Here is a 21,110-nt window from a genome sequence, read left to right as displayed (position 1 = left end):
TATTTTTACATGTAGCTTAGGAATTAATATTACCTTTTATCTGGAATAATGAATTTCCAACGGTTGCATTTATTTACATATGATATTATAAAATTTAGTTTAATTAATATTGAATTTCAGAATTTCATTGGATGCTGAAATGAATTTTCATTTATGCCAAATATAAAAAAATTAATTTTGACTATTAACCGAACCGAAATTAAAAAAAAAAACTTAATTAATCAACCAAATTTATCCAAAATTAATAATTAACTGAGCTTTAATCAAAATAAAAATTAACTGAAAGTTATTAATCATTACTTAATTAAAATAAAAATAAAAATTATTTTAATTTTTAATTTGATTATCTATTTACACAAAAAACCACGTAATTTTGAGAATTAATTTAGTTAAATTAACTTTTAATTGAATAACGAAATGAACATTGAAAGTTTAATTTATTTAACTGAACATTTATTCACTAATTATATTTGCCGAATTATCCAAATTAATCGAATCGAATGCTCAGCGCTAATTGTATACATGGTTGTATTACTAAGCTTGATAACCTTACCTTTTGTTTCTTCCTATGAGCTTGGAAATGTTAGTGATTCATATTATCCACATTGTCTTTTTTTTTTTTCTCATTTTTCCTTGTTGGTTTTGAAAAGACAACAATTTTATAATATTTTTTTTGTTTTTTATTTTCATGAGATTCTTTTAAAATTTTTAGATGAGATGAAACTCTTTAAACGAATCAAATAAGTTTCTTTCGAAAGAGTATCATAATCTCATTAGGCGAGAGACTATATTTCTAAACTAGAAGCAATTATTTTTAAAGCAATCCTAAAATTTTTGTTTGACTATTCCATTTTGCTATGACTAGCGTCAGATCTAGTGTGATTAACAACTTAACTAAGCTGTCTTGGATAAAAACTTAAAATTTTTTTAATATGAGAAGATTTTGTTTAAAGCATCATGTAAATTATAATTTTTAATACCTGAAGGTTTTGGAATTTACTTTTTGGTAAGAGATAATATAATTAAATTCAGCTACCTTATGAATTTTTTAAGAAAATATGATATGGTATTATATTATTGATTAGATTTTCTTTTCTTGTAAATCGATAGTTCACATCAGAAATTTTGGTCAATGTTTTATAAAATAAATTTCCAATATGATCAAATTGAGAAAAAAAAAAATTTCTTGATCATATGTATGATAGGATTAAACAATAATTATGATTAGGCTTGATGGTAATTGCGAATGCATTATTTTAGATATAATTGTAATTTTGCTGTTTTGCATAGTAAGTGCATATGTGGCAGTTTAGTATATAAAAATAATCATCGATACATATGGACAATTATGCCATTCAAACATCAATACAATAATCTCTTTCTCGATTCTGTAACCCTCTTCTTTTTGTTTCCTTCTGTCTCTCCTTTTCTCAATATTTTAAAATCAATTGACACAATTAGAGCATTGTTTGCCTGCAATTATTAAAATTGTACTAAATTTATATTTTATTATCAAATTAAAATAATCCTTAACTTTAGTAACTTTTTACAATGTTTTTTTTCCCCTTAAAATGCACTTTGGAGTTCATTAATTGGTGATATAAAATTGTAAATGCTTTTTTCCATTCATTTTTAAGTCCATATTATGTGTTCTGTCTTGAGTCACCCTTCTTTAGCGGATATTATTATCATGCATTGAATCGCTTTTTTTGTTAGCCAATATTATTATTATATATGAAAAATTATATTTTCATTCATATACTTTAGTATAATTGATTATTATGTACTTATATTTTATCTTTTGTATTATTTTATTCTTATAGTTTGGATCCGTTAAATTGAACTATTCTTTCGTCCGTTATTTAAAGTTTAAATTGTTAAGTGTTAGTGAAATTACAGGATTAACCCTATGTACATATGAACTAAAGGAGAAAAAAATTATATTTTTGTCTCTATATTTTAATATAATTAACTATTTTGTCCTTATATTTTAGAAATTACACTATTTTGTTTACGTAGTTTAGATCCATTAACGACTTAAATATCAAATAATGGACGGAAGGATAATTTTATTTAACAGAGAAAAAATACAAGAATAAAATAATATAATTTTTAAAATATAAAGACAAAATAATTAATTATGTCAAAACATGGGAATAAAATCACATTTTTCGCATTATATATATATATATATATATATATATATATATATTTAACTTCTTTTCTTTCTTTCTCTCAAAAAAAAAAAAAGTTGTTTTCTTTCTAACTTGTAAGTAAATACAAATGAATTGAAATTTTAATTACTAAATTGAAAGCACTTTACCTTTCTAAAATACTTTTAGAATGAAAATATCATGCTTTAATTGCCCATTTATCTATCCATATATGTGTAAATATATAGAAATACATAATCAATGTCACTATATATATATATAAAGCAAGCATTTTTTTCTTTAGAAAGTTGACATGTAGCACATACATTTGTCATTTTAATTTGATATGTGGCATATTCCTCTAATAGGCTTCCACTTGGCATGATTTGATTTCATTTGATTATTTAATGTATTAATATATTGATTTGATTTTATTGGTTTGATTTGATTTGATTTTTTGATATATTAATGTATTGGTTTGGTTTGGGTTTATTTTGAGTTTGTGTTTTTTATTTGGTTTGATTTGATGTATTATTTTGATTTGGATTTATTTTGAATTAGTGTTTTAGGTTTGGTTATTTAATGTATTAATGGCTTTAACTAATTATTATTAATTATTAATTTTTTAAAAAATGATTAAGTTTAATAACAATGAATTATTCAATTAATATCTTAATGTATTGCTTTTGTAACACCCCTTCCCGGTCCACCCGTTAACCCGAATGAACCGAGCCGAGACGCTACAATCTGGTTGAACTTTTGTCTTGTCATGCTGATATCATCCTATATACTAAATATGCTTACAAAACACTCCCAATTAAACTTCAGACTTCCAACATCTCCAAGAAGCATCATAACACAATAACCCTTTCTATATATCTTTACATAATTATATAAACCCTCAAAAGCATTTAATCTCTAGTAATTAATTTCATTCAGAATCTATATCAAGTTTTCATGACCTAATCATACCAACTATAGTAAACTATTTCATCTTCAATCATGTCATAAATATTATTCTTATCTCCAACTACTTACACCAAAATAATTACATGTTTCACTTATATTTACAATCACATAAGCTCTAACAATAAAAGAATTATACATGCCATAAATCTTAATACATGCCATAATTCTTAATTCTACATCTCTCAATCTACTATGACCAAATTAAGCACTTCTGCTTTGATAGTACTCCTCAAGTCTTCAAGTAGCAACCACGATCTTCAACCTGCGCGTGATGAAAATCGACGCGCTGAGTATAAAACTCAGTGTGCTCATAATTCACATGCTTAACAAAGTGTGATGACAACTAACTGAAAACCCAAATTTGCATAAAAGCATTGAAAATCATAGCTTTAGTAAATTTCAACACAAATGTATTTTTATAGCAAAGAATAAACTTCTAATTCACACCATAATCACATAACTCCTTTAGTTCTAATTATCTCATAATTCCTTTACATGAACCTTTAATCACGTATTATGATACTATCATGATCTTACCTGCTGTTCATTGTGTTGTATGAATGAAATCAATAAACAAGGAAGAATACATAACAGTATATGTTCATTGTCTTACTTGCTATTCATTATGCCGTATGACTTATGCACTTTTAGTCACATCATATAAGTTATGATTAATAACAACTCATGACTGTATGGCTCCTTAAGAATTAAATAAATAAACTTGTGAGCATATATAACATTATACTTTCATGATCTTACCTGATGTTCTTTATGCTGTATGAGCTCTGCAACTTTGATTAAACTCAGTGAATTGAATGAAGAAATATATAAGCACATACATATGTGGAAATAAATACACATTTACTCACATATGGAATGTAAGCACACATATCATGATACTTTCATGTTTAACTTGATGATCTTTCTTGATGTTTAGTATACTGTATGATTATGCAATTTGTAGTCAATATAACTGTATAGCTCCATAAGGTTATAGTGAAACCGAAGTGATAAGATAAACTGTATGAAACTGGATGAAACTGTATGCCATAGGCCCCGAACCGGATTCGCCTATGTCAATATTGTCCGTTTTGGTGCCCCTAACCGGATTTGCACCGCACGGTTTAATCATATCCACTCAACGGCCTATAGCTGGAGTTCCAAACTGTATGGGGCGCAGATCTGCTATTCTATGTCGCGACATAGCCTTATCTACATGGTTTCTACCTAACCTCAATGGAGCTTCTTATGTACATGTCAATTATAACACCATAACACATAAATGGTTGCATAACTTCATCGTTCATCATGTTGATTTGATTTCACATCATATGAATGCTTGTATGTTGTTTTAATCCATGTTCTTATGTTGTATTTTTGTTTTACAATGATTGGATGCATGCATGTTGAGCCAAGGAATGTAATTACATAGCAAATGAAAGGCAAAAGAGTGTCACAGCATAAGTCGCGACCGCGCATGTGAAAGTCGCGAGCGCGACTTGTGCATCCTGAGAGTCAGTGTGTTTCTGGCTGAAGTCGCGACCGCGCAGCACAAGTCGCGAGCGCGAGATGAAGTCGCGAGCGCGCTTGTGTGATTCGCGAGCGCGAGATGCGCACACTGAGAGTCAGAGAGCTTCTGGCCAAAGTCGCGACCGCGCATGTGCTCCTCGCGAGCGCGAGTTGTGCAATTTGAGAGTCAGAGAGCTACTTGACTCAAGTCGCGAGCGCGAAATGGGAAGTCGCGAGCGCGACGTGCTTTCCAGCATGCGCGAGCGCGCGACGTGATTCTGTGCAGTCTGTATTCTTTTGGCCATAACTCTCAATATACAACTTCAAATTGAGTGATTCAAAAGCCCACGTAAAGATAACACATAGAGGAACAAATAACTCTTCTATGACACTTCCTAATTCCATCGTTTACTGGGGTCAAAATCAAGATGAAGTTGCTGGTAAAATTTCCAGCAAACTCTGGTTCATAAACTCATTTCATCCCCTGTTTTCACATCATTTTCAATCCTCTCACTCCACAATAAGCAACATATGATCTCATGAGCAACACTCCACACAATTTCTCATGCAAAGAAAATGGTAAATATAAAGAGATATCACACCTTGTTTTCAAAAAGCTAGGACTCTGTTTTAGCTTCTCTTTTCTGCTACTTTTGAACTTTCTTCTCCTATAGACAAGAATTCTCATAATTCATCTCCAATATAACAGAATTAAAGAGTGAATAACATAAAACTTCAAGGAATTCTACTTACTTGGAGTTGACTTAATGCTTAACTACGTTTGAAAAGTGAAAGGAAAAGGGCGGAACAAGTAAGAAGAGAATGATAAACATGAAAATAGGAAAGTGAACTGATAAGAACGGGTAGTCTCTAGAAGAAGTGAGTTGGCTGTGTAACATATCTAATTGGTACCTCAAGTATACAAAGGCTACAACTTCATACCCAAGCTGTATGTTTTGATGCAAACAAGTCCAAACTTTACATTCACATAAGTCCACTTATACTCTCATTCTACCCCAACAAGGTTTGATTCAACCCAACTCAACTTACTTCTATGAAATGACTCAACTCAACTCACTAGGATGTTACAGCTTTGTAACAAATATTTACTCTCAAATACCAACCATTTCCTATCTTTAACGTATGGTTTAATTTAATTATTTAATGTATTAATGTATTGATTTAATTTAGTTTGGTTTGAATTTATTTTGAATTAGTATTTTGGTTTGATTTAATTTGATTATCCAATGTATTAATGTATTGGTCTGGTATGGATTTATTTTGAGTTAGTATTTTTTATTTGGTTTGATTTGATTATTTATTATATTAATGTATTGATTTGGTTTGAATTTATTTTGAATTAGTGTTTTTATTTGATTATTTAATATATTAATGGTTTTAAGTAATCAATATATATATATATATATATATATATATATATATATAAAGTAGGCAGATTGTCACATCTTACCCTACTGTAAGACATGGCATGTCACCCGTAATATAATTAATAAGCACTTAATTCTTATAAATGCTTACTAAGTATACTACAAGGGACTTAAACCTTTTTATTTCCTTCATTTTTTTTTTATATATCTTGTAGCAATAATTTAGTTATTAAATGTATAACTTATTTTGGTTTGTTCACCTGTTAGAAAGAAATGTCTATAATTTACTAACTAGTAATCTCAATATAATTTCTTAAACATATTATTAAAAACATAAAATGGTTCCATAACCCATAAGTCCATGGATAATTTAATTACATATTGGAGTCCTGTTCAAATCTTAGATACATAATAGAAATTAATTACTTTAATAACTAACCTTTTCTTAAGAAATACTTGAAAATTTTTTGATTTTCACCTTCTTTTTGCTTGGTTTTGACTCAAAATCCTCCTCCTCTCTTCTTGAACGGTTTGGCCTGCAACAATGAGTGAAGTGTCGTGGTTCTTTCCTCTTCTTAATAAAATTATATAATAAACTTTATTAAAAATTCCTTCCATGTCCTTTAAATGCAAATTGCACTATAATACTCTTTTTTGTCCATGGATGATTTAATTACATATTGGAGTCCTGTTCAAATCTTAGATACATAATAGAAATTAATTACTTTAATAACTAACCTTTTCTTAAGAAATACTTGAAAATTCTTTGATTTTCACCTTCTTTTTGCTTGGTTTTGACTCAAAATCCTCCTCCTCTCTTCTTGAACGGTTTGGCCTGCAACAATGAGTGAAGTGTCGTGGTTCTTTCCTCTTCTTCAATAAAATTATACAATAAACTTTATTAAAAATTCCTTCCATGTCCTTTAAATGCAAATTGCACTATAATCCTCCTTTTTGTCCATGGATGATTTAATTACATATTGGAGTCCTGTTCAAATCTTAGATACATAATAGAAATTAATTACTTTAATAACTAACATTTTCTTAAGAAATACTTGAAAATTCTTTGATTTTCACCTTCTTTTTGCTTGGTTTTGACTCAAAATCCTCCTCCTCTCTTCTTGAACGGTTTGGCCTGCAACAATGAGTGAAGTGTCGTGGTTCTTTCCTCTTCTTCAATAAAATTATATAATAAACTTTATTAAAAATTCCTTCCATGTCCTTTAAATGCAAATTGCACTATAATCCTCCTTTTTGTTTTCCCTTCATCCTTTGGCACTTTAATCTTTTTAATCATTTTACTTTAGTCCTATTAAGTATAAACCAAGTGTATTTAATATTATAAACTCCACTTGGTAAAAATCGTACGGAAATTACCGTTTTTCAGGCTTTTCGGGTAAAATCGTGCTTTACCGAGAAGTCATTCATCTTTTAACTCATTTTTGATTTCCTTTAAGCTTTCACATTGATTTGCAAAGATCAATTAATGTTTCATTTAATTAATATTAATATCCTCAATATATAGTGTTTCCCATTATTCTAAGTTTTCCTTTTTTTTTTTTTTTTTCGGATAACCGAATTCATCGAAAAAGCTATAATAGAAAGAACTACAAAATTGAGGATATTCCACAGATTTTCTCCAGGTGTTGTCACTTAGGATTCCAATTTAATAACATGTGTAATCTCTTAATTGCTTATTTTTATATTTACTTGAAAACAAATTAATTTATAATTGTTTATTGATTGAATTAAAACATTTTAAATGTAATTGATTAATATAACACTAGAAAATTAATAACATATTAAGTAATAATTTATATAAATTTTAATGATATATGATTGATGAATTTAATGATATGGGCAATTATTTTTTTATATTAAAAATTAAAAATTATTTTTTATTAAATTAAATTATGTTAAATATAATTGATTAATTATAGGTTTAGAGAATTAATATCATGATGAATTGATGATTTATACAACTTTTAGTTATAAAATAAATTATTTATTCATGGATTTTATAGAAAGTTAATTATTTTTTACATTAATTCTAAAATATATCAAATTAATGAATTTTACCACCTTTCATTTTACTTTTTTTTATTTATCTCTATAAATTTCAATATTTTTAGTCTATACTCCCGAACATATGTTTATCAATTAATTTTTACTCTAGTAATTAAAAATCATGGCTATATTTTTCTTTTGTTATTGATATATCTTAATAATATTTGTTAATAGCATAATAAAAGAATTTCATTCAAATATATATATATATATATATATATATATATATATATATATATATATATTTCTTTCAATTTTTTACTTTATTTTTTCACCGTGCACAGTACGGATATATTGCTAGTATATATATAAAGCAAGCATCTTTTTTCCAATAAGTTCACAAGTGATACTTCTTAAATGAATGCTTTCCATTGCTCTTACCGCATAAGATTCTTGGCGATGACACATGAAATTATAATGCCACATAGAACTCTTAAATTTTGATAGTGTCACATAGAATTTAATTATTAGTTATATTGTTATAATAATGATATTAATTATCATTCCATTATCATAATTAATACATATTAGTAAATAATTATAATTATTATAATGTTGTAACCTATCTTTCTCAATTAAAATTATATAATATTGGTCTTCATTCAATAATTCAATTACTTATAGAATTTTGGTAAGATCAATTTTTCTTTTTTTTTTTGTAATTGCAATAATTCTTATACAATTGCTTTTCGACATTGATATATATTTTTTCCCTCTAATATCTTTTACTTTATTAAATTAAGAAAAATTTAATAAATCATAAAAGAAAGTGGTTTACATAAAATTATTAATAAGAATGATATATATACGTCTATAATTGAATTTCTATTGTCTATTTTATTTTATTTATTTTATTTTATTATTTTTAATATCATCTAAGAAAGTTATTAATTCAAAAATAAATTAAAATAAATGATTTTTAATATATATTTCCTTTTCTTTCAATTTTATTATAGACATTAATTTTTATATAATTAGTCTAATGTTTTGAATTTGAAATAGATGTTGTTTAATTTAAATAATTTTCAACAAAATTAATAAATATAAAATTATAAATAATTTAAATTATAAATTTTTGCTTAATTAAATTTTATATTTTAAAATATTATCACAATATATTAAAGATTATAGATAAAGATATTTACTATGCATAGCACATGCACATAATGTATATTTTAAAATCATTCTTTTAATAATAATAATTTATTCACAATTTTTTTAAAAAAAATTTTAATTAATATTTTTCTTCCCTATTAATATAGATTATTTAATTTAATTAACATAATTTTTAGTTCTTCTTATTTATTTTCGCTTCATCTTTTTAAACCAGAAATAACATTTGTATGGTAAATATCATAGAAATACAAAAGTAAATACATTCGAAAAAAGAACTTAGGTAACCACGTTTAACTTTTTGTTTCCAATTATTGCTTTAATATATGCTCTTTCTATTATCATCAGATTTGCAAATTTTATTTTATTTGTTTTTTCTATTCACAAATACCTTAAACACATCCTGAAACAAACTAATTTGTATTTTATATTTACTTGATATCAATTTTTATAAGTTGATGAAATTTAATAAAAATATACTTTTGAAATTTATCAAGTACTAAATCCATTTAATTCATTTTAACACTTTTAATTTTCACAAAAATCAAGAAACCCTTTAATTATTTTAATTCTAAAAAAAATTATGGATAAATAATTAAAGTTTTTCTCAAAATGGATAAATAATTAAATTACCCTCTTATTAATTTTTGTAAAATTAAGAAAGATAAATTTTAATAATATCTAGATAAATATAAAGTTAGAATAAAAAAATGTGGTACAAATCATTGTTCTGAAAATTAGATCGGCTCGGCCGGCTTGACTGAGAACCGGACTGTGGTTCGGTCTGGGTTGCACAAGAAAATTGGATGTCTAAAAAACTGGTATGAACCGGTAAAAACTGGATAAAAATCGACTTAAAATCGATGAACTAGACCGGTAAGAATATGTTCGATTCAATTTCTGGGTTTTTGTAAAATGTGGGTCTCTTTTAAAATTTGAGCCTCTTAAAAATTAGGCCACTGATTTTTTAATTTTTGGATCTTTTTATTTCCAAACCTAAAGTCTTATTATGTTAATTAAAATAATTAAATTGCCTAACTTTAACCATGAAAAATAATTTTCTCAAAAAAAAAAAAAAGAAATATAATAATATATTTTATGGTAATTAATTCTATTAAATATATTCATATTTTATTTTTTTTTATTTAAAATTATTTACTAATGTTTTATTCTTTTCGTAAATGCCAAATTTGAAACAGTTTTTTTATTTAATCTATATTTTCAATTTTATTTAATAAATATATTTAAAAATATTATATATAAAAATCCGGTTGAATCATATTGAATCTGATCGAATTTTCCGATTCAATGATCTCTTATCTTCACCGATTTATTGATCGATCATGTTCTCAAAATATTAATATAAATAAAATAAAAAATAAAAAGTCCAAATTAATGGATATTAAAATAAAATTATTTCCAATTTTATATAAATAATAATGTTTTAATTTATTAAAATATATCGATTTGTTTGAATAAAAATATTGGTGTTAAATTAACAAATAATAATTTAATTTATATGTTTGTCGTCACACTATGAGAACTTTGTTCCTAATAGTAACAAACAAAAGTGGACACGTACACGCGGTGCGACATGTTAGTGTTACCACAACAACACATACGCGCAAATGTGAAAGAGGCTATAATATCAGGCGGGTACCATTATTTGTCGTACGTGTGACTTCTTTTAAGCGTTTAACAAACAAAGTTGCAACGCAAACGCAATATAAAAAGCGTGATTGCGTCGCGTCATGATCAACCACGTCCGAAAATAAAATTAAAAAAAAAGTTCTCAACTATCCCCACGCGGGGCCCACCTTCAATCGTGCGAGTGGCGGCCTTGACCTGAGTTTTGCCTTAGTCAACTACCCGTGTCTTTTTCCTTTTTATTTATTTTTTATTTTTTATTACTTTGATTCACATAATATAAGTGAAGCCAAATGCATAAATTTTTTCTTGAATTTTTTTTTAAATTTTATAGCACCTCAAATTTTGAAATGAACCTATTATGGCTGTGTTCAGCGATAATTTTTTAAATATATTTTAAAACATAATGTTTGAATTAAATTTTAACGGTTAAGGTGACATTTTATAAAAAATTAACACATATAACGTTTAGTTTTTAACGTTTTATTAAAAATTATCTAAACAGCTAACATCTACACGCTACTAAAATAATTAACATCTACTAAAATGCCGAGCAGACCTTATATATCTAAAGTTACGAATTTTGGTAACATGCCCCTATCCATATTAGCAAAACATTTTTTTTGGTGTTTTTGACATTTATATATAAAATATTCACTTGAAGTGTATTTAGTATAATATTTAAAATAATAATTTTCACATTTTTCAATTGTCTAAATAAGTGTTTAATCTATTTAATTTTATAAGTTCGAGTATTCAATAGAATAATTTTTACAAATTAAAGTATTTAATAAATAAAATTTATAAATTCAAATATTTCATATATCTAAATAAAAATTAAAAGTGATACAAAATTTTATTACGGTGATGAATTTGAATTTATGCATTCAACTAGTTGTTTAATTATCTAACTGGTTTTGAAACAATGGCCAATCTCCATTACGAGTGATTTGAAATTGAGAAGAATTTGACAAAAGGGTTTAATTTTAAATCGCAGACTTATGTAGTCTTTTAATTATTGCTGTCCACATATATATGTGATAAATAAGATAAATGAAAGATATTCATCGGGTGTTTATTTCCAGTATTTTGGCATTTGGTTGAGTTCGGCAACTGTTTGTTGGGTTTCATATTTCAAAATTTTCAACTATCAATTCAAAAGTCTTTGATAAAGAAATCAAATGATTTTAGATTTTGGAATTTGGATTCAATTCTTTTGCTTTTATAAATATTTTCATAAAAAATTTCAAATAGTTAAAGAAGGTTCTAATAACATAACATAAAAAAAATATTTATATACATATAATAACTACATTTTTTTAGATCTTAGGTTTCAATACTATTTACATTATAAATCATCTATAGCAAACAAAATAAATAAACAAAACAATAGGTGAACAAATTAATTAAATTCAATTAAGAATTTTATTTAATAATTTAAACTTATAATGAATTGGATTTATCTTTAATTAATATAAAACAATTTAGTTCAAAAATTTTTTTGTCCTTCCAGTAAAAATGCATTATTCAGAAATCAAATTTGAATTCTATGTATAGGATTAAATGTTATTAAATGTTAAACATTAGGAAGTAATGTTTTGAACCTAGTTAAAACGTTAAACACTATCTTATGTATAGGATTAAATGTAGTCAAATCGAATAACAATAGAGTTAGGCTAATTAAGTGAAGATAAATTAAAACTAATGAAAAATAACTAAAAGATAATAACGGGAAATATAAAATTTTCTATATCTTTGTCAATTTCAGTTCACAGTTTTAGGTTGACAATAAAAAAAAAAAAAAAAAAAAATTGAAGTATGAAACTTTTCAACAACTATTTTCTCTTTGTTTTTTTCGTCAGTTAAAAAAGGGTTAATGCATAATTTTATCTTTGAAATTAATATTTTTAATTTTGTGGCAATCTTAAATTTAGGGCGGACGTACCTTGTCCTAAAAATATTACTTTTCAACACTAACATTGCACCTAGCTGGTTGGCAAAGCATGTGTGAGCCTCAAACGCCCAAGGACAGTGACACTTTGAAATACTGCCAGCATGTCTTCATCTTCATCTCTGCATCAAATGAAACAAAATATCTCTCTTTAGTATTTCATCAAACATAAGATGAGCATAGGCAAAAACCAGAACTAAAAAAAATTCAAAAAATAAACACGATAAAAATAAAATACAATTTTTCTTAAGCATTCTATCCAATATCCAGTTCTTCTTTTGGATATCTCATACCTATTTGCCCCAAGTGCGTATTTGGACTCCTCTATACGTTGGATGTTCGTTACTGTACTAGCTTCTTTGGGTTTCCCATGATCTCATCCGGGTCGAATTTCCGATAATAATTTTATAGCTGATGTGAACTCTAATTTCTTTACTTCTATGGTGGAAGCAGGAGGATGTGAAGTTTGTTTCTGCAGGACATGATAATTTGAATGATTTTTGTGGTCAACTAACTGTTATAAACCTTTGTTATGTTGGTGGGTTTGGATAATATGCCTATGGGAAGGCTGGATGGTCAAGAAGGGCAAGGTTGGTTGTAGCATCCTTGGAGAAGTCAGAGAAAGGAGATTGGAGAGCTAAACGCCTTGATGATAATAGCTTCACTGCTATTGATGCCCAAGCCCACTAGAGCAAAGATTCCGCAGATAAATCTTTTGGACCATAAAAATCTGATTGCGTGTTCGTGCTTAAAAATTTTGCTAGTTTAAACATTTCGCAGGTCTCTTGCTAGTTTAAAGATCGTTCATTTTTATACGCATTACTTTCAATTTGTATTTTCCTGACGTGAGATTTGCCTAAAGTAAGTTGACGTTTCAAACTAATACCTCATCTAGTGTGGACGAGGCAAAAAATATAATTTCAACAATCAAATTTATGCATTAGGCCACGGGTGGTCATTTTATGGTTTTTAGAATCGGAGGGAACTGGAATCGTGAAGAACTGGAATCAATTTGAATCAAAACCAGAGGTCTATAGTCTGGTTCTGGTTTCAACTTTTAAGCAACCGTGAACTGACTGGAAACAATGGTTTTTTCAACCGGCTAGAATCGGCTGTTCTACCCGGTTCTAGCAATTTTTTTTGTTATTTTTTCAAATATTTTTATGAAAAATTAACTCACCTAACAACTATATAACGACTACTTTTAAGAGTTTTGTGGAAAATTGATTTTTTATATTTACTATAAATACCCCTTTTTCATTTTTTTTAAAAAAAATATGTTCTACCCCTTTTTTTAAAAAAAAAATAAATTCAAGCCTTTTTTTAAACAAATAAATTAAATTCAAGCCTTTCTATTTTTTCTTAAATTTTTTTTTCTATGAAAATTATTTCATAAATATTTAAATTTTCAATTTTCAATAAAAAAAATGTTTTCTAATTTTCGATTTGCCAGAAAATCAGTCCGAAAACCAATTTGAACCATTGATTTTGAAACCATTAAGAAATCGAAATAAAAAATATAACCGTTCGATTCCAAATTTTAACTAAAAAACTGCCAATTTCGATGTCAAATTTTTTTTAACCGGAACCACGGAAATTCCACATTAGCCTACTAAAAAACAGATATAAACATCGTTTTTATATAACACGTTACATGAAACAATAATGCATGCTACATTTTTTATTGATAATTTTCCAATTCAACGACAAAAATTACCAACCTATGGTGCAATCACTTTCACTCACCAAACATTTAGCCATTCACAATTGATAACTAATAATTAAATGCAGTTCATAGAAAAAAAAGTCCTAACTTTTCCTCTCTCCTCAATTCTCTAAAACTTAGAAATTTCATGAATAAACTTCCAAATCGTGATGCTAAGTTTACCTTTTCTTATATATATATATATATAGAAAGAGAAAGAGAAACTTCTTTTGAAATTTATAAAAAATTAATTTATACTTTGAATTGAACCCTAATCCCATTCATTAAGCTTTTTTTTTTTTTTTTTAAATAATCTCATTCATTAAACTATTTCTTGGATTCCATGAATTCTTTTCAACTCTTATGGGTATTTTTTTTTTTTTTTGAAAAAAAATACCTTATGAGTATTACCCGCTAGAGTGTCATATTCCGAAATTTGATAGGTACTTTTTTTCATAAAAATTAAAATTTTAAATGTATGGGCTCCCTCTCTATTTTCCTATATACAGAGAAGTATTTTTTTCATTTCAAAAGATGAAGAAACTAGATTTTTATAGAAAATAAGATTTTTAAATTAAATAATAATATTTATCGTCATAATTATGTTACTTGCTCGTAAAACTTTTGTTATCATTTGAACCTAATAATTTTATTAGAAGGAAAGAATAATATTAACCAAAGACAATAATAATATCACATTTCAAAACAATCCTACTCAAAAAAAAAAAAAAAAAAAAAAACTCAATAATTAAAACCAAAAATAAAAAATAAAAATAAGGCTGTATACGAGTTAAGTCGAGCTTAAAACTGTCAGACTCGAAATTTGGCTTGATAAAATTTCTCGATATTCGACAAACTTGAAAATTTAGACTCAAATTCGGCTCAAGGCTCGAAATATGAATAAACTTAAAATAAAATATTATACTTTCTCTGTCCCATTTTGTTTACGCAGTTTGACAAAACATGCATATTAAAAATTTAGTCAATAAAAGTTATTTTGTTTTTTTTTACTCTTAATTTATTAAAATATTAATAAAAGTCTTTCATTTAATAAATAATTATAAAAGTTATTATGAAATAATTATAAAATTTTTTCAAGCTGAGTTTGACAAAGAAAATTATAAAATCATTCTACTCATTTATAATTCTACTTAAAAAATTAAAAAATAAATAAATAATTAAATTTAATAATTAAAAAACATAAAACTATATTTGACTTTGGAATATGCCAATTTACAAGTCAATAAAATTTACCTCTTATGAATAATAATTCGCAACTTACCTACTGTACTCTTATCCATGGACAAATAATCAATCATATAAATAATAAAGTTTAGTCTTGTACGTAAACTTTGAACTAAAAAGAAGAGTCTTATCACAGTAGAAAAAACAGAAAAAAAAAAACTTTTGTTAGTCAATTTATACTCGTAAGATAAGCAAATCTACTAAATTAATTTAAATTATTATGAAAAGTTTTTTATTTATTACGAACTAATAATATTATAATTTTAAAAGATTAAGATATATTATAATATTATTTGTTTAATTGATTAAAATCAGTCTAATTAGATTCAATTCTTGTGATATAAAACTTAAATTTGTATTTTTTAATACTTTTAAATTATTTATTTTCTATAAATTAATTTTCATGTAAAAGAATTGATAAAATAATTTATTTTTAATTAATCCTTAAAATTTAGCTATTTTTATTAAACAATTTGATTCAATTTCTGCCAATCATGTGTGTTACAGATTTCTGATTGATTTTTTCTTATGTTTTATAAAAGATGCAGGGAGTAAAATATTTCGAATTAGAATTTTCTACACCACAAAACTTATAGTTAATTGATGCTTCGATCCATAATAAATGAATTTTAGTAGAATTCATTTGTGAATGAATTTTTATATTTGGTATAGTTAATTTAAAATATGTCATTGAATTGAATTCTATATAATCATGTATGGAATAAATTTATATTTAAAAATTCATTTACTTTTATTTTTTAAAATATCATTCAAATAGTAATTTTAAAAATAAATAATAAATATCAATTAAATTTATGTCATGCTACATAATTTTTTATATTTTATTAAAATAAATACATACAACAAAAATAATCTTAATAAATTTATTGAACTTAATTTAGTGATAAATGTATATTTAACTTGAATCTCTCTCCGTAATAGTAAAAAATATTAAAAAAATCTAAATACAATAATATAATAATTTTCTGAAAAAATAAAATTTTCAAATAGTTTTGGTCAAATTGATAAATAAATAATTTAAATATATACAAAAAATTGAGAAATTAACTTTATAAAAGGAGAATAATAGTTTCGTCGTAAAAAATTGGACTGCTTAGTTTAATGAAATTCATTTGAAAATTTTATCTATTTTTATGAAGTGTAATTACATTTAATTTCATATGAATTTCTAGAATTGAAATTTATATTTTTTTTATTTTAAATACAAAATTATAAATTTATAAATAAATTTCATAAAATTTTGTAAAATTCATTTCTACAGTTAGTGAATATTGTTTACACCGAAGATTACACTCATTTTACAGTGCATAATATTATTGAAGTCTATTAGGCAGCCCATCTAAAAAAAATTCAATTTACTGTTCTAACATTATTTATGGGTCCCACAATTTCGAAAACTAACTAATAAATAATAAATCAATCAAAAAAATACGACCACATAAGATAAACATAATGTCAAAAAAAAAAAAAAAAAAAAAAAAGATAAACATGGACCCATTGGTAACTACAGTGTCGCACTCACTGGTACCACTTCTGTTCTGACGCGGTGAAACTTATGATAATAATAGACAAATTCATTAACCCAAAATCAATTTTAATAGTAGTCATTAATTCCTTGCTTGCAAGCCTTCCATTACCTCTCTACTACCCTCAAGTTCTTTGTAGCCACTGGCCAGTACCTATCAACCTCCAACCTCTGTTTGTTTCTTCTTCTGGTTTTTGAAGGCAGAGTCGTCTCCAATTCTCTAATCTTTTCTTCTTCATGTTCATTATTTTTTCTTTCTCTCTTTGTTTTTCTTTTAACTTTCCTCTCTACTCGCCATCTGTTTCTCTCTTTCCTCTTTTCTCTTGTAAGGTAAGAATATATAAATTTTTAAGATCCATGGCTTTTTTTTTTTTTTTTTTTTTTTTTTTTTTTTTTTTTAAATTTTTACAATTGTTCGTAGTAATGACAGAGGAGGAAGAAGAAGAAAGTAGAATATGTAATTAGTTATAGGTGTTTTTTTTGTTTTTTTATATTTATTATAATTATAGAGAAAGAAACAAGTGGGTCTGTAATTTAATACCAAAATTTTGTTGCAGAATATTTGAAGAAGAGGCATATGAATACATCTCGATTCTCAAGGAACCCACCTCCTAAGTTCCTCACGTGCACACTGCTCTTATCCATACCATATACTGCCATGATATGATTCTTGATCTTTGTCTATCATCGAATCTTGAAAATCTTGATTAGCCCTACCACGAACGGGAACAAGAACAAGAAGACGAAGAGCACAGTTCTTTTTTGAATATCTTTTTTTATTTTCTTGTTTTAATGGAGGGTCCGGTGAGACAGAAAAGTTTCTGGCAGACGAAGATGACGAAACAGTTGACAAAGAAAAGAGACGATTCGTTGTTGCATGCGGCGGCGAGGGAAGGAAATTTGGAAATGGTTAGGGAGATGATGTCTGAAACTGCAGAGGCAGAGTTGAAAGAGATGTTATCAAAACAGAACCAATCAGGAGAAACTGCGCTTTATGTGGCTGCAGAGTGTGGCCATGCTGATTTAGTTAAGGAGATGATGAAATACTATGATACAGGTTCTGCTAGTATTAAAGCAAGAAATGGCTGTGATGCCTTTCACATTGCTGCTAAGCAAGGTGAATTGGGTGAGTTCAATTATACCATTGATTTTGTATTTAATTAGCACGATAGAACCCAAATCTAAATGATTTATTTTAAACACTAATTATATTGTGCAGAAACATTGGTTGTTCTGATGGAGGCTAATCCTGATCTTGCAATGACTTATGATTCATCAAATACTACTGCTTTACATTCTGCTGCCTCACAAGGCCATGTTGAAGTGGTGAATTTCCTTTTAGAAAAGGGTAGTAGCAATTTGGTCTCCATAGCTAAAAGCAATTACAAAACTGCTTTGCATTCAGCTGCAAGAAATGGGCATTTGGAGATTCTAAAGGCTCTTGTGAATAAAGAACCAGGGATAGCAACAAGAATTGATAAGAAAGGTCAAACAGCTCTCCATATGGCTGTTAAAGGACAGAAAGTTGAGCTAGTTGATGAGTTGATCATGTCAGATCCTGCTTTGATAAACATGGTTGATTCTAAGGGCAACACTGCCTTACATATTGCAGCCCGCAAGGGCAGAGCTCAGGTATATAATCCTTTATCCATGTTACCATTTACCCCAAATTTTTCGTTGCTTATTTGAAGAATTTGTGCTAATTATTTCCTCAACAAATGAGAAATCAAATTGGCTTGTATTTCAATGCATATTTTATAAAGCAAGGGTTTTAAGGGTTCAAACTTTAATCTTCCTCCCTAGAAGAATTTTGATGTATCAAAAGAATAGTAAACAATTAAGAATTAGCATGAATCATACATCTTTGACCTCAATAATCATCTCTCAGGACCCGGGCCCGTGTAGACCATTGGCCTGACAAGTTAGGTGGGACTAGCGTAAACACATGGCCTTCGAAGCAAACCCGAACGAGTTAATAGTAGTTAGTTCAGATTCTTATAAAAAATTCTAATTGGAATTCCTTTTAGGTTATTACAATTAGCCTCTATCTACATTTGAAATGAGCCTTTTGTTGGATTCATACTTCTAGTGAATCAAACCAACTATGGTATTAAATCAATAGATAGATCATAGAGGTAAAGTTGCCAATAAATGCCCTTATTGCTATTAAGTGATTGAATTGTAAGTGTAACCAATTGTTGCAGATTGTCTCGAAGCTGCTTGACCACAAGGGACTTGACAAAATAGCTATTAACAAATCAGGAGAAACAGCCTTTGACAGTGCTGAGAAAACTGGGCATTCTGAAATTTTATCCATCTTAGAACAGCACAGCGTACAATCTGCGAAATCCATGAAACCAAACACCGCCCGTGAACTCAAACAAACTGTAAGTGACATTAAACATGAGGTTCACAACCAGCTTCAAACCACACGCATTACGCGTAAACGAGTTCAAGGTATAGCCAAGAGGGTAAACAAAATGCATACAGAAGGACTAAACAATGCAATAAACTCAACAACTGTTGTTGCTGTACTTATTGCAACTGTTGCCTTTGCTGCTATTTACCAAGTCCCTGGCCAATTCGCGGATGACCCAAAGCATCTTGCTCCAGGACAATCTGCAGGACAAGCAAATGCTGCTTCACGACCTGAGTTCATGATATTCATAATCTTTGACTCTATTGCTCTCTTCATTTCGCTTGCTGTCGTGGTTGTTCAAACATCTGTAGTAGTTATAGAGCGAAAAGCAAAAAAACAACTCATGTCAGTTATTAACAAGCTAATGTGGTTAGCTTGTGTACTTATATCTATTGCATTTCTTGCACTGGCATTTGTTGTTGTGGGAAATAAGGAAAGATGGTTGGCTGTTTGGATAACTGGTATAGGGACAGTGATTATGGTAACGACTATTGGAACAATGTGCTATTGGGTTATTGTTCAAAGAATTGAGTCTTCCAAATTGCGAAGTATTAGGAGATCATCCATGAGCAGATCATTATCAGGATCAATGTCTATTATGGCAGAATCAGAGATTTTGGAGAATGAGTATAAGAAACTCTATGCAATCTGAGATGACTCTTTTAGATATACTTACATATATGTATAGGTTAGGTATATATTTCTTCACTTGCTATCTTGTGTATATATTTTTTTCACTTTGACCATTTTGGCTTAAGCTTCTCAATGAAGTGAAAGGTTGACACTTTTTGGAGAAAATGGAAGAAGATGATGCAGGGAATATGAAGTTTTATTTCATTAGGAATTAGTTTAGTCAAAGTGATGTGTATTTGGTCTTCTGATTTGACCATCAGGATCCCTTTTAGGATATTGACTTTCTTGAACATCTTTTCATATGAAAACAAACTTTACTGCCAGGTAGATTGTAATTTAACCTGCTGGACTTATTTCTTCTACTTGACTTGGCTTTCCTTGTTATAAAGCAGCAGCTTTTATTTGTCAGGAAAATAGTATTCATGGGTTTGAAGAAACCACTCCTGCTTTTGCTAATAGTTTCTAATGTTTTAAATACTTTATAAATTAAGTATAGTTTTATCATTAAAATATTAAAAAATATTAACTAATAAAAAAGTTAATGTTTGTACAAATTGTATAAGACAAACTGAGCATCATTTTTCTAAAATTTTAAAGTAGTAAATATTTGATTGTGATTCTTTTCAAAAAAAAAAAAAAAAAAAAACGATTGCGATTGTTTCTAGGCATTGGATCAGCTGCTGACAAGCAGATGGTAGATGGGCCTGCAAATGCAATCAGAAATATTCTTATTACTGATCTTTAAACTTTTACTCTTATAGACTA

General features: G+C 27.3%; 1 protein-coding gene and 1 long non-coding RNA gene across 4 annotated transcripts; one reads left to right on the top strand and one right to left on the bottom strand.

Moving 5' to 3' along the window:
* Positions 1 to 3,063: 3,063 nt before the first annotated feature.
* Positions 3,064 to 13,669, bottom strand: LOC149498445 (uncharacterized). Of its 3 annotated transcripts, none has more exons than XR_016319519.1 (6): positions 13,091 to 13,669; positions 12,792 to 12,919; positions 7,097 to 7,154; positions 6,758 to 7,017; positions 6,459 to 6,555; positions 3,064 to 3,384 (listed from the first exon to the last, which is right to left on the bottom strand). It is a non-coding gene; the product is annotated as an uncharacterized LOC149498445 (long non-coding RNA). The 3 variants fall into 3 exon arrangements; XR_016319518.1 differs by having other exon boundaries at positions 6,758 to 6,854; positions 7,058 to 7,154; positions 13,091 to 13,667; XR_016319520.1 differs by having other exon boundaries at positions 6,758 to 6,854; positions 13,091 to 13,667.
* A 3,680-nt stretch (positions 13,670 to 17,349) lies between these two features.
* Positions 17,350 to 20,707, top strand: LOC105636238 (ankyrin repeat-containing protein At5g02620). Its single transcript, XM_012219460.4, has 4 exons — positions 17,350 to 17,623; positions 17,851 to 18,419; positions 18,513 to 18,925; positions 19,498 to 20,707. The coding sequence occupies exons 2-4, from the start codon at positions 18,086 to 18,088 to the stop codon at positions 20,362 to 20,364; spliced, it is 1,614 nt and encodes a 537-aa protein (XP_012074850.1). The 5' UTR covers positions 17,350 to 17,623; positions 17,851 to 18,085; the 3' UTR covers positions 20,365 to 20,707.
* Positions 20,708 to 21,110: the final 403 nt, after the last annotated feature.

This window comes from Jatropha curcas, chromosome 2, assembly GCF_041381405.1.
Source record: "Jatropha curcas cultivar XTBG-Jc1 chromosome 2, XTBG_Jcur_1.0, whole genome shotgun sequence".
NCBI lineage: Eukaryota > Viridiplantae > Streptophyta > Magnoliopsida > Malpighiales > Euphorbiaceae > Jatropha > Jatropha curcas.
The sequence above is the reverse complement of the archived record's forward strand: the minus strand, read 5'-3'. Positions and strand labels throughout refer to the sequence as shown.